At 42.9% G+C, this 14,699-nt stretch overlaps 1 protein-coding gene across 1 annotated transcript in view; it reads left to right on the top strand.

Moving 5' to 3' along the window:
• Positions 1 to 14,699, top strand: part of SLC22A3 (solute carrier family 22 member 3) — a 104,781-nt gene that overhangs the window by 86,759 nt on the left and 3,323 nt on the right. The window contains exons 6-10 of the mRNA XM_017538035.2: positions 3,243 to 3,340; positions 3,460 to 3,674; positions 9,147 to 9,255; positions 10,015 to 10,127; positions 14,304 to 14,403. Coding sequence (XP_017393524.1) covers positions 3,243 to 3,340; positions 3,460 to 3,674; positions 9,147 to 9,255; positions 10,015 to 10,127; positions 14,304 to 14,403 — 635 coding nt within the window. The remainder of the gene's footprint in view (positions 1 to 3,242; positions 3,341 to 3,459; positions 3,675 to 9,146; positions 9,256 to 10,014; positions 10,128 to 14,303; positions 14,404 to 14,699) is intronic.

The raw sequence follows: 14,699 nt of genomic DNA, 5'->3' as shown, positions 1-14,699 counted from the left end.
GTCTTAGAGCTCACAAAACCAAAAGCATTTCATATATGGCCCTTTGCAGAAAAAGTTTGCCAACCTCTAGGTTAATACGTAAGATCTTTATTTTCTTGTCAAAATCTAACATGTCATAATTCTGTGGTCACTGAGTTACTGGAGATCTGCCAGAGAAAGGCAATATCTACAGAGCTAATGTGAAAGCCAGAGATGCTCCTTTATTTTATCACCTAAAAGCAGTGAAGAATCATGAACAACTGAAAAATCTACAAATGTGTTTAAATGTCAAATTAGGCTGAGCATGATGGCTAATGCCTGTAATCCCAACATTTTGGGAAGCTGAGTTAGGAGGATTGTTCAAGCCCAGAAGTTCAAGACCAGCCTGGACAGCACAGCAAGACTCTGTCTCTACTACCACTACCACTACTACTACTACTACTAATAATAATAATAATAATATAATTAGCCAGGTGCTATGGCATGCACCTGTGGTCTCAGCTACTCAGGAGGCTGAGGTGGGAGGATTGCTTGAGCCAGGGAGGTTGAGGCTGCAGTGAGTCATGATTACACCACTATACTCCAGCCTGGGTGACAGAGAGAGATCCTATCAGAAAAAAAAAAAATTAATGAAAAAGTCAAACTATCTACCTGGACTGACAAGAGATCTTGAAATATGTGATGTATAATTTCCCTTCAACTCTGGGATGTTGGAATTGGAAGCTGAGAGTGAATTTGTTCAGACTTGTAGCTAGTGGTTAGAAGTCATAGCTCTCAGCAGAAGACTGAAGAGGAAATAAAAGAGAGCCAATAATAAATTGCTGTGAATATTCCTTTTGAAAGGCAAAGAAAAAAGTGTTGTCACTTGTATGTGCTGAGTGGACAGTGGTGTTGACAGATATGTAGACGAGGGATCTTGTCAGGGAATCCCTGGAGAAAGAAGAGTCTGAGACTAACACTGCTGGGCAGCCCCAAGTCTGAATTATGGAAAAACCCTCAGTAAAAGGAGAGACTCATGGGAACGAGTCGGTGATGATACTTCCATGCAGGAACACTGTCCTCGCAGGATGGGTGGTTTTAATCCCAGATTTAAAGATCTTTATAATCTAAATTATCTAGTCAAATCTTTTTCATAAAACAATGTTTTAATTAAAGACTCAGTTTTAGGTCAAGTGCTCAGTGTCTTTGTTTAAAAATATATAGCTGTGACCATCAACTATCAAGAATGTTTCTAGAATGAAAAGCTTTCTACATATTCAGTAGTGCCATGTGGGGATCAGGAGCATGCGGAGCACAGGCTCACCAATCAATTGCCTGGTCTCAAATCCTGGTTGGTTTAGCTCCCTGCTATTTACTCCTTAAAGTCCTAAGCTTTGTTTTCCTTATTTATAAAATGGGATTAATGAAAGTACTAACTTTATAGAGCTTTGATGAGACTTAAATAAAATAATCCAGGTAAAGTGCTTAGTCCAGAATCTAATATCACACACTGCATAGACACTAGCCATTTTAATGTGTTAACATATAGAAATAAATTGTAGAAAACATTTTGGCAACAAACTAAATAGTAATTTATTTGTGTAATATGTTGACTTCTTATCTATCACTTTTGATATTCCTGTATTGTTTTGGGAGCAGCAAAGGTTAACTAGACACAGAAAAATCCCTCATTGGGGTTTTCAAATTTAGAAGGTTAGTTCAGGGGTCATCTTCTTCTTTTCTTTTTTCAATTTTTATTTATTTATTTATTTATTTATTTTGAGATGGAGTCTTGCTCTGTTGCCCAGGCTGGGGTGCTATGGCACCATCTCAGCTCATTGCAACCTCTGCCTCCTGGGTTCAAGTGATTCTCCTGCCTCAGGCTCCCATGTAGCTGGGATTATGGACACCTGTCATCATGCCTAGCTATTTTTTTGTATTTTTAATAGAGACGGGTTTTCACCATGTTGGCTAGGCTGGTCTCGAACTCCTGACTTCGTGATCCACCCTCCTCAGCCTGCCAAAGCACTGGGATTATAAGCATGAGCCACTGTGCCCAGCCCACAGGTTATCTTAATAGGGATTGTATTAGTTAAGATCCAGGTCAACTTGCTAATGAAACAAAGGCCCTGCAAAGTGTCTTTCTCTTTAGCACATCCACCCAGAGGTGAGCAGCCCAGCTCTAGCAGGCAGCTCTGCTCCATGAGGCCCTCCAGGGCCTGACTTCCATTTATCTTGCATCTCCACCATGGTATCTACTAGCTTGCATGGTTGAAGCTCACCGGCATCTTCTTCCAGGAAGCTATTTTCTTTTTAAATGCCGAGACCTATAACTTATACACATGACACCCACAACCACCTTATTGCTGAGGTCTTAGTCACAGTGCCACTCATAGTTGAAAAAGAGGCTAGAAAAAAACGACTCTCACTAGGCTGCCATATGCTCAACTAAAATTCTATGTATTCTCAAAAGAGGGAAGAGAAGAATGCTGATGGAATCAATCAGCAGTCTTCCACGGGCATTGTCATGGAAACTACTGTTTTGTTGACTCTAGACACTATTGATTTTAAGACACACAGGCATTTTATGCACCACAAAGTAAGAGAAACCATGTTGTTTAAACTGGGGCACATTGCCTTCTTCTCAGCTCAGTTGTAGGACACCTTCCAAATAAGAGATGTTAAAATGTAGAAGATGAATGTGTCTTGGTAGTACAGACACAAGAGTGTCTTGTACGTAGTTGGCCAATAGCAGTATTTCTTGACTTGAACTGAAAAGACCAACTACTTGGACAGCCCATTAGAGATGAGCTGAATTTTTCTGGATCAAAAAGATGCTAGATTACAATAAATGGAAAAAAGCAAAATAATACCTTTGGTGCCTGCTCTTAAACTTGACATTGTTTTGTTTGTGAAAGTCAGATTTGAGGATTTAGTTTATAAACAAACCCTTAGTTGGTTGGATCCCACTTGCTTTACCCACCCTGACTCATTTTCCCCAATTTAATAAATGTGCACTTGTATTTTACTTTAGAACACACAGAGCAGTTTAGCATAAAGTAATGTGATTATCCTAAGAACAGATTCTCAGTGCAGTAATCCTGTCTGTGAATTTGACACGTTCAAAATGCCAGAGTACAAGCATTTCAATTCTCGAGTTTTGAGATGTTATGAAAGCCCCTATTCACTTCAGTAAGACCATTTGATTCCGGTTAATGACAAGTCTATACTATGCAGGTGTTTTTTGCTGTCTATTGCTACTGAAATCTGCTTTTCTTATATAGATCACTGTTACAGATGAGGAAGTTAGTAATCCATCCTTTTTAGATCTGGTGAGAACTCCCCAAATGAGGAAATGTACACTTATTCTTATGTTTGCTTGGTAAGTTTGACTTGTGATGGATTTCAAAACTTGTGTTAAATTTACAACACATCCCTTCCTTCAAATCAGCTTGAAGTTACCTCTTACTTGTTCTCTGGTGTCTTTCAATGTTGCTACAGGTTCACAAGTGCAGTGGTGTATCAAGGACTTGTAATGCGCCTGGGAATTATAGGAGGCAACCTCTATATAGACTTTTTCATATCGGGAGTGGTGGAACTGCCAGGAGCTCTCTTGATTTTACTAACCATTGAGCGCCTTGGACGACGCCTCCCCTTCGCGGCAAGCAATATAGTGGCAGGGGTGGCATGCCTTGTCACTGCGTTCTTACCAGAAGGTAACTTACCCCACATCTGTTTGGCAGTCAATGAACTTGAAAACACGTTAAATCCACAATCAAGTATAGGGAGCCACATGTTTTCAGGAAATGTGCAATCGAATCACAGTCTTGGTACCAGGCAAGCTTTCATGATGTCACTCCATTTTCTGCTTAATCAGTGTAAAATCTTTGAAGATAAGAGATGAGTTCTGTAGATGATTCTCTTTTCTCAATTAAGATGATTTATGAATGAAATAGACATTGTGCCCAATCTAGCTGATAGCGATGCAGTTTCTATTAATCACCTTTTATGTGACTTACTTTTGTAATGTCTCTGATGTTGTTTAACTTATTTCCTGAACCTGTGCCATGCTGCTGGCACCATGCTAAATGCTGAGGTTACACATAGACAAAAACCACAGTTCTTAACTTCGAGTGGTTCACAATCTATTAAGGGATACATATACTTTAAGACTGTCACGATTCTCATTGTCATGAATTATTTACAAGATTTAGAAATATAAAAAAATAGGTTGGGGAGAAGTGATGAATCCACAAAGGGATTCAAGAAAAGCTTCCCAGCAGTGGGAACTTAGCATGACTGAAGAATCAAATATGCCAGATACTGGGGAGGGAGAGGACAGATATTTCCAAACTAGAGAACAGCTTCCAGAAGTATGAAACACCTTTGTGCATTCAGGAACTGAGGGGTCGTTGCTGTGACTGGAATCCAGGCAAGGAGCCTGAGAGATGGGCTGTCACCAGCATGACTAGCCCTGCAGGTCTTCCTGTGAGCTTCCGGAGGAGGAGTGAGCTCAGCATAACTGTAGCAGTTTAGAGATGGCTATGGGCAGGGGGAGATGCTGAGAGCAGGAGTTACAATCGGGGCAGTCAGACCTACATGAGAAGGGTGATTTCATTTCAGAGATGTTGCAGAGTTAAATTTTTCAGAGCTCCATACCTGGTGGATGGGGTGCAGGCCAGAAGGAAGCAGAGGGTGCAGTGACTCCCAGTGTGTGGTGAGCAGCACCCAGGAGATCCCACCCTAGAGCACACCAGGGGCTAGGAAGAGGAGGGCTTCACATCACGGGGAAATGTGTGAAGTAGAGCAGGTTCATCATTTTCCTGTCCAAGGAGGGGTGAAGTGGGTAGTACAGAGAAAACTGGATGCTCTGGGCGTCCTTTGTGTCTGCACAAGAAAGGCTGTCTTTCTTTGAGAATCCTCTGAGGACTAGCCAAGAAACAAATAACATAGTGCAAGTCAAAACAGTCAGACATTTACAGATGAGCTTATTAATTAAATGAAGGTTTATGAATTCTTAAAACCGCAGGTAGACCCTATTTGAATAAAATTACAGGAATACCAGTATTCGGAACACACATACACACACACACGCACACACACACACACACACACACAATGTACAAGTCCCCTGACATGTTGGAATGTTTGCTGATAAATAGCAACTGCTCTCTTGTTTTCCTTAAGTGCATTCGCTTCCCAGGGCTGCTGTAATAACTACCGCAAACTCTGAGGCTTGAAACAACAGACATTTATGCTCTCATGGGTGTGGAGGCTGGGAGTCTGGAATCAAGGCATCCAGGGGTGCTTCCGTCCAGGGGTCCTGGGAGAGGGTCTGTTCATGCCTCTCTCTGGTAATCCTTGCAGCTTTTTGGGGTCACTCCAATCTCTGTCTCCATATTCATAGGGCATTCTCTTCTCCACCTGTGTCACCTTAACTAATCACATCTGCTAAGAACTTATTTCCAAATGTGGTAGCCTGGAGGTTCCAGGTAGACATAAATTTTGGGAGACACTGTTCAACCCACTACATGAAGTTAACATATTCTAAGAGTTGGAGAATCTGTACAATAGCTATCTTTTAATACATGTCTATTCAGTATCAATTAGTTGCCAGCCACTGAACTAGGAGGGGGATGGAGAGCTGAACAAGATAGACATAATTCCTGCCCTCAGAATTGTATAATTTAAGAAGAGTGAAAAGTTTCAAGCATTGGAGATGTTACTGTTCTATTTCACTTTGGTACTTTGGATATAACATAAAACTCTAGCTCCCTAAGACGAGGTCTTCTGTTCTCATCCTATGTGGACTGGGAATGAAACATTCATTGCATGTGAAATTAGAAATGCAGAGAGAAAGATGCTTGAATTAAGTGTGATCCCCCATTTCATGAAGTATGTACACTTCACTCTAGAAGATTTTCTCTGGTCCTAGACTGATTGGGATGACTTTAATGTCTGTTGCATTTGGAATGACCCCAGAAAGCATTCAAGACTGTGTGTCCAAATCAAGATTGAAGTAACTAGGCGGATAGTCATAAAACTATTTTGTAGAGAATACTTTCATATGTTGGAAAATGTAACACCAAAAATAGACTTTTCTCCTTTGTCTAACCAGTTTTATTTTATAATTTCCTGATTGAAGCTTTAGAATTGTTCTCAGCAAGACTGAAAGCTAATTGCTCTTATTCTAGACATTTTATTTTTAACTTCTGCAGACTTGGCCGTTTTTATAGTCATATGTCAATCATGACTGACTTGCAGGAATAAATTTCAAATCCCTAAACTGAGTTCCAAATGTTAACAGAGGATCCTCCCTTGAGTCCTTCCAATTTAAAGACCCATTGGACTCAATTCCAGGAACTGGTTAATTAGGATGAGAAAGGCTTTTCTGTTCAGCCATTCCTGACAACAGCGGTAGGTTGCCAGCCCCTGGGGAGAATACAGATGAGCTTTTGGAGAAACCAGCTTTAAAATTGTCCCACAGCAAATACTAATCAGCTTTCCTTCCACTCGACCCAACTTTTCATGGTCTAAAGAATGAAATTCCGGAAAAAGAAATAATATTTCTGGCTGTATCCTCATCTCGGACTCACTGCTTCTAGACCAAATTTCTGAATGCTTATTATTGTCTGGAAAATAAAGACTTTTCTTTATCCATACCCATCTGCCATCTTTAATTTGGGTTTATTTAGGATGGCCACAAACCTGGCAGTTTGGATAAGTCATCTTCTTGAACTGGAAAACTTGTCTTCTACTTTTATTTTTCTTAAGTGCAAAGTAAGTTTACATATCTTAATTTAGACATTTCTACTAGGATTTCTCACTAAACTTTATTTCAGAATTGAGAGTAGATGGTCCATTCAGAGGAGATATGTCTTCATCTTTTCTTCGGTAATTGAGGTATTATTCTCAATAATCTCTAGTACCTTGACCAAATCCACATTCAGAAGAAAACATTTTCTTTGTTCTCATATAACTCTGTGGATGACAATTTTAGTTTCAGTACTCATTTTTAAATTGCCTTGTGGTTTTTTTCATTGTTACCAAGAGACATCTATGGCCACCTAAAAATGAATTTAGCTGGTTACTGGAATCAAGAATATTTGTGTGCATCTATAATTATTCATACTTCCCAATAGTTTTCAATCTTTAGTTAATGAACCATGCAATGCCTTAGAAACTTCCCTTTGGCTACACATTTTGACAAACTCTGTCCCAGTATAGTTTGATACTGGACTCTACAGCTTGGAAAAGAGCTGAGAGTCTTTCAGATTAAGGTCAACATGCAGGACAGTCCACGTCTCCACAAGTGGGGCAACTTGGCGTTTTCTGACTGTTTTACTGAATTGACTGGTGATTTTTCCAAGTTAGCCACATATGTTTATGATGGTAGTGTGTGTTTTAATTTGATCTCTGGGTTTTTGTTTGGATTATTCCATCAAACAGACCTCGCCTCAGTTATAAACCCAAATTGCCCTTGAATTTGTCAGTGGGACTCAATTTTAGAGCAATCCTGATTTAGTGAAAAGAAACCTACAGTGGAAGAACCCAACCTGGATAGTGAAGCTGTTTCCCGGGTAGCAGGTGGCCTTCACTGCAGCCGAGAAGCAGCAGGAGATGGTTTCATCAGGCTGGGACCCAGGGAATCTGAGCCTCTGCTCCCACTTTCCACTCCCAGTACTCATTGAAAGATGCTGATTGAAAGATGGGGTGGAATGCATTTCCTAGTCCCCCCTCACACACCTTTTCTTGGCCTTCTTAAAGAAGCATACCCTAGATTACACATGCTGACAACCCTTCTGTGCCAGAGCAGACAGGGGTCCAGCACATCAGCACAGCTCTGCCTTCCCCACTGCCTGATGTAACCATTAGCGTGACAGCTACAGGTCATCTGGGAAAAACATCAAGTGCACCAGGATGTCCTCAGCCAGTTTGCAGTCAAAATGAGTAAACTCTAGACTCTCAGAAATGGTTTGGATTCTTGAACCATCTTTTCCTTCCACTTGCCCTCCTGGGCAATTGTTTTATTTAATGAGTTTTAGCTTTTTTTTTTTTTTTTAAACATGGCTATTCCCTAGAGAGAACACACAGAAAAAAGTCTACTGAGCTTGATTCTCTTCTTTCATCCTCTTCATTCATGACTATCTTTCTACTAAAAAATCATATATTCAGGAAGCTTCAATAATTCTCATAAAACATGGGAGGATGATTTAGTGTTAAATGAGCATACGTGTGGGTACAAAGGCAAAAGGAAAGGCACACAAACACTAGACATGCTTCGTTTTGCTTGGAGAGCAGATACGATCATGTTCATGCAGGCATATGTCCTCAATACCAAATCCTCTAGGAAAGGATGACATCAATTGCACAACTCCTAGGAAAGCTAGAGCAGTGACTTTTTAGAGTAAAAATGGTGAACTCCTCTGCCCTTAAAACACAAAAGAAAGAAAATGTTTGATAGTGAATGTTTGGCATTTCCCACTAGTTACTAGGGAGGAAAGGAAACTACCTTCCTACAACCAGAGCAGTCCTAAAACAGTTCATTTTAAAATGGATGAACCAATTAGCATTGACGAATGTGGCTCCTTGTGGATGCTTTCTTGAGAGAAGTAGTACAATGGAGGATGAGGAAGACAATGAGTGACATTTGCCTTCGTGGTAACGCACAGAACGGATGTCCCCTTCCAAAGATCCCAGTCCTCAAAGCCTGCTCCACTCTAGAAACCAAGATCAGCTCATGAGGAGCTATCCTGGTGTGCTGGGAATGGCTATTCCGTGTGTCATCACTGCAAGGTATGCACAGAGAGGACAGCTGGGCACCAGCTATGGGAACATGGGGACTCAAAGGCACGACTGGAAACTACCTCCTAGACCAATGCCAGTGTGCTCCAACTCTCTAGGAGGGCATTTCCCGAGACAATGTTCCAATGTAGTGCTCCAATGCTCAACACACCATTCTTGAAGTGTACGTCCTATAATCCAACCTCCTTAGAAAGACATCTAGCACCATCTAGTTTCATTGTTGCTGAAGTTTGGCTCCACTATTAGAAGTTTCTCTCATTTGTGCTTAAAATTGGCAAAGACTTCAGGCTGGAAGTCACTAAGCAAGTACCTTTTGTTGTTCTGTAAAATGTTAATGAACTCAGACCCTTAACTCCTCCCTTCCAAACTTTCTGTGTTTGCAGGAATACCATGGTTGAGGACCACAGTGGCTACCCTGGGAAGACTAGGGATAACCATGGCCTTTGAAATTGTTTATTTGGTAAATTCAGAATTGTACCCAACAACATTACGGTAATTCTAACAAACATGTTATAGTTTCTCCTACGTAACTCTGTAAACCACTGTTTTAAGTTGATTTCGTTGAAAACTGTGAAATCGCTTCCTTAGCTCGGTGATCTATTAGTCTGCACTGAATCCAGCCAGTAAAGAAGATATGCTTTGAGTTATCACCGCTTTCTGCATTACTGTCTGCTGCATTTTGTGATAGAAGTATTTCTCATATGAGTATCTTCACACATTGTAACGGTTTTTGGAAAGGCATTGGACGTGGAATCAGAAGACTTCTAGGTGCCTTTGCTTAGACTGTGGATTAAATCTGCATCCATCAGCGCCACCTGCCACACGGCTATAGCCTCTCTTTTGACTGCATTATGTGCATTGCAGTGGTGAGCAGCTGTTTATGAAAGATGAAATAAAATAGTGTGCACGGACTAGTGCGAATCAACCTCCTCTGCTGGGGAAGTATTCCCTGGGCACACTTCGCCCCCATTCGAGGAAACAAAAGTGGCACAAAGTGACCCACAGCCGGCAGGGCAGTGGGTTGCTGATGGATAACAATCTCCACCCACGCTGGAGACTTCTTCACTAGCCTCACTGTGAAACGTGCAGAATAGAATGGAAATGTTTTGCTTAGCGTTCACGAGAGTAGTCGTTTTCAAAGAAAATGAAAATATCACACTTTCTTTGTCATTTAGTATGTCTGAATATGTTGATTATCTTGAAGTCATTTATTGAAATCGTTTTTATTTAAAATGACTTTTCATTCAACAGAAATTTTGGAGTTTCGCTTTGTTCAGGTCTGTGTGATTTTGGGGGAATCATAGCCCCGTTTCTGCTCTTTCGGCTGGCAGCTGTGTGGCTAGAACTACCTCTGATCATCTTTGGTAAGAACTCATTTGCTATTCTTAAGAGCTTTCATCTACGTTCTTTGTATTAATAGAAACCTATAATAATTATTAGTTTTGATAATGATGATATTCATTTCATTTTATTATAATAACTATTCCACTGATAGTTATGATGTTCATTTCATCTTATTAGAACAACTATTTCAATTTTGAGGAGTCGATTCAATTCCAATGAATGGTTTTAATATACTTTATATTAAATGGTGGTGATAAATAATGTTCAATTAGCATTCTTTCTTTGGGTTCTGAGTTCAATGCTATGAAACTCTGATGGTGTTAGAGAAGAGAACCAATAATTTTCAAGGGACTAAACTAAATCTTCAACATATTTTAAAATGAGGGCCAGGTGCAGTGGTTCATGCCTGTAAGACCAAGGTGGGAGGATTGAACAGGCCCAGGAGCTCAAGACCAGCTTGGGCAACATAGCAAGACTCTGTCTCGACAAAAATTAAAAACTTAGCTAGGCATGGTGATCCACGGGTGCCTGTAGTCCCAGCTACTCGGGATGCTGAGGCAGCAGGATCAGGGCTGCAGTCAGCTGACTGCACCATTGCACTCCAGTCTGGGCAACAGAGTGAGACCCTATCTCTAAAATAAATAAATAATGAAAATAACAAAAATAAGCCTAATGACTAATTGTATTTCTGGTGTTCTCTGTCTATTGAGAGAGAATCATATCTTCATTTGCTTTGATGCTAAAAATACCATGCTGAGGGAGCAGGGGACGCAGGATCCGTGGCACACATTCCATCACTTCTTCCAGGTCCCTCGAGGGCACCCCTCCCCCCACCTCCAGCTTCCCTAGGACTTGCGAAGGGACAGACTCACAGTCTAGGAAGGACCTTGGGGAATTCAGTGGCCACTTTTTCAGGGCTGCTCCAACTGTCCTGCCTGGGTTTCACACACTCACTATCCCCTCCTCAGCAGTAAAGGATACGGGTTGGCCCCTTTCTCCCCCAAACCTTTCTCCACCTCTCCTTCCTTATTCCTGGTAGAGAATGTTTTTCATTTATTGTTCAGCAGTTGAAATTTGAAGAAAAATACTGAGCCCATGAGGACTGACCTTCTGATTCATGCAAAAGTCCTTTGAGAGTGTGAGGGACAGAGAGTCAGTTTCTACCACTTGACACCATGGCCTCAATAGAGGATCACCTCAAATTGCTGTATGGGATTTGGTCATCAAGCTGAGCATTAATTCTGTGGTCAGCATGAAAAAGCAGAAAGTGCCACTTTCCAGCAGACAGAGTAATCCGGAGACACAGCACATGACCTTCGGGACTGTAGCCCACGGCCCAGTGGCAGGCAGGCAGGGCTGAGACTGCAAGGGGAGACAGCTGAATTTCTAAAAACTCAGTGACAACTGCTGAGACCCTGAAAACAGAGGAATAGATCACAGGGACCCTTGACCCCTGAGTAGAGGGGAGCAGGCCAGGGAGGAAGGATGCAATGTCTAGGCTGAGAGGGGCCGGCTGTGCTCCAGGCAGTGGAAAGTTCAAAGTAAGAAGATGTCACATCTTAAGCACCCAGCGCTAGAGGATGGAGTGCAGGTGTGAGCTGAGCCAGAAAGGAGGCGGCGCCAGGACAGGGTAGGGGCCAGATCTGGAAGGGCCTCACACACATGCCCAAGGCTTTGTTCTTTATCCACATAGCAGTGGAAAGCAACCGGACAGTTTCACCCTGGGGTGAACACAGCTGGCCTCGCATGGTAGAAACACAGATATGCAAGTGGGTTGGAAGGACCCCAGCATCGTCCCTCTGATGGCAGATATTTTGTCACTGGCGGTGATAATTCATGAATGTCATCTAGAGGCGATCACAGTGGCTTCTTCTAATAAGGGAGTGGAAATGGGAATGGAGAGGGTGGACACATTGAATAAACATCTTAGAAGCCAGCTGGGCAAGATGGGGCCACTGATGAGCACAGGGAGAGGGCATGGTGAGCTGGAAAGCCCAGGCACCTGGGGAGATGTTGGTGGCACAGGAAGTGGGGCAGCAAGGCTGGGGGTCTGCAGGGTGATGGGACTCTGTGTTGGCTGTGCACACTTTGAGGCACCTGGAAGAGCTCAAGTGGAAATAGAAACCAGGAGGCTCAACACTGTTGAACTCAGGAGGTAAGTGTGGCATCGGGATGAAGAGCTGGAAGCCACCTGGCAGTAGAGAATGGTTGAAACTGAGGGAATGGCCCAAGTCCCCCAGAAAATCAGGGCAGAGCAAGAGAGAAACAGAGGCCTAGGACAGAGACCTGAGGGGTGGCAAAAGGGACAGACCTAAGCAGAAGGAGAGGAGGTGACCAAGGAAGTGGAAACCAGGTGAGAAGTCCAAGACAGCAGGGCATGAGACCAGGTCCACCCTAAGGACTGAGAGTAGCACACGTGGATCTGGTGGCCAGCGAGAGGCAGAAGGAACCTGGCTGGGGCAGAGCCAGGCTGAGTCCAGGGGACGGCAGGCAGAGGCAGGGCCTGGAGCATGGTGCTGGGCTGGGGCTAGCACTTCCCACTCGCCAAGGCTGACTGCTACCGTTATTAGTCTGTTTGCCACTGCTATAAATAACTGCCTGAGACTGGGTAATTTGTAAAGCAAAGAGGTTTAATTGACTCACAGTTCCTTCCACATGGCTGGGGCGGCCTCAGGAAACTTGAAATCATGGCAGAATGAGAAGAAGGAACATCCGACATGGCGCTTACAAAACCATCAGATCTCATGAGAACTCACTCAGCATCATGAGAACAGCATGGGGTAACCTCCCCCATGATCCGATCACCACCCACCAGGTCCCGCCCTCAACACATGAGAATTACAATTCAAGATGAGATTTGGGTGGAGACACAAGCAAATCAGCTACACTTTCCAGAATTTTTAAAGCCAGTTGTCAAGCACAGATATCATTAAAAAGCAAATAATATTAAATATATGAGAAACAGAGGTAATAAATAAATTGAGTATTTATGAGGAACACTCGTCGACTCCTAATTCATCTACTACATCTTCAGTATTACTTGTGCTCCGAGGTTGTGTCTGCTGCATCTTTATGGTGGAAGCACCACTGATGGGGCTCCTGCATCTCTTCCTAGTGGCTCAGTCAGGGATGTTGTGTCAGTAGCCCCAAGGGCCCACAGTGGGAGCATTTACACTGTGCGCATTGGCAGATGTTGCCAATCAGGGTTTGGTTGCCCAAAGCAGGTTGTTAGGCATTTACCAGCACACCACTAGGATACAAAGAAGTAGAGAAAATAGGAGAGGGTGGCTTTTCAAGCACTTTGGCTCTAGAGAGCAGACAAAGAAAGGATGGTAATGGAAGTATGAGGTGAGATTGAGAGAAGTCAAACAGAAAAGATCTGTGTAATCCCAGCACTTTGGGAGGCCGAGGCGGGTGAATCACAAGGTCAAGAGATCGAGACCATCCTAGTCAACATGGTGAAACCCCATCTCTACTAAAAAAAATACAAAACATTAGCTGGGCATGGTGGCACGTGCCTGTAATCCCAGCTACTCAGGAGGCTGAGGCAGGAGAATTGCCTGAACCCAGGAGGCGGAGGTTGTGGTGAGCCGAGATCGCGCCATTGCACTCCAGCCTGGGTAACAAGAGCGAAACTCCGTCCCAAAAAAAAAAAAAAAAAGAAAAGATCTGAATGTATCTGAAAGCTTCTCCCAATAGGTTGAAGATACTGGAGAAAGGGTTGATACCTACAGTGAGGAGCCCAAAGAGACGGGCCTAGGTGAAGGCTGGTCCTGGGGCAGACACCAGGACAAGTCTTCACTGTAAGGTGACAGGAGGAGTGGGAGGGAGAGGAGCAGGTAAGTGATAGTGTCAGTGAGCAGGCGCGGAGGGGCCTTCCCTCCAGCACCTCTGTTTCCCTGCGATGCAGGAGGGGAGGCCTTGGGTGTTGGACCCTGAGAAGGCATTCAATCACTGTGAGATGTGAGAGTAAACTCATGGCTGCCAGGTGTACAGGGGCCTTGGTGCTGCTCAGAGTTTGAGGAAGGGTGAGGATATTTCAAATTGTGGTAAAGTCGGGGCACCTGGGATGCAGAGGTTGCTGTGGCTGAGAGCTACTCCAGTGAGCAACATGGCAGCTTTAGAGTGAGTAGGCCCATGGGAGAGGGCCCAGCTGTGTCTTCCTGGGGTGGTAACATGTTTCCCCTATTCCATAGGTATCCTGGCATCCATCTGTGGTGGCCTTGTGATGCTTTTGCCTGAAACCAAGGGTATTGCCCTGCCAGAGACAGTGGATGATGTGGAAAAACTTGGCAGGTACTGTCCAAAATTCATGCTCCCTAAATTAAAGCAACATTTCAAACCACTGGTGAACAAATGATGTAGAGAAAATTGAATATCCATAGGGAAAAAATAAGAATAAATCCTCATCTCATAAGCAAAAAAATTCAAAAAAAAAAAAAAAGGTTAATGTAAAAAAAAAAAAAAAACTCCAAAGCTATGTAAGAATAGGCATTATTTTTTAAACGTGCTTGTGAAGAGAGAAGCACTTCCATGTAGGGTCGTAAGAGTCAGAAGTGATCTAAAAGAAGGAACTGATGAAGTGGAAAAGT

The sequence above is a fragment of the Cebus imitator genome, unplaced genomic scaffold (assembly GCF_001604975.1).
Source record: "Cebus imitator isolate Cc_AM_T3 unplaced genomic scaffold, Cebus_imitator-1.0 Scaffold6, whole genome shotgun sequence".
Lineage (NCBI taxonomy): Eukaryota > Metazoa > Chordata > Mammalia > Primates > Cebidae > Cebus > Cebus imitator.
Note: the sequence above shows the minus strand (reverse complement) of the source record. Positions and strands in the feature narration are given on the sequence as shown.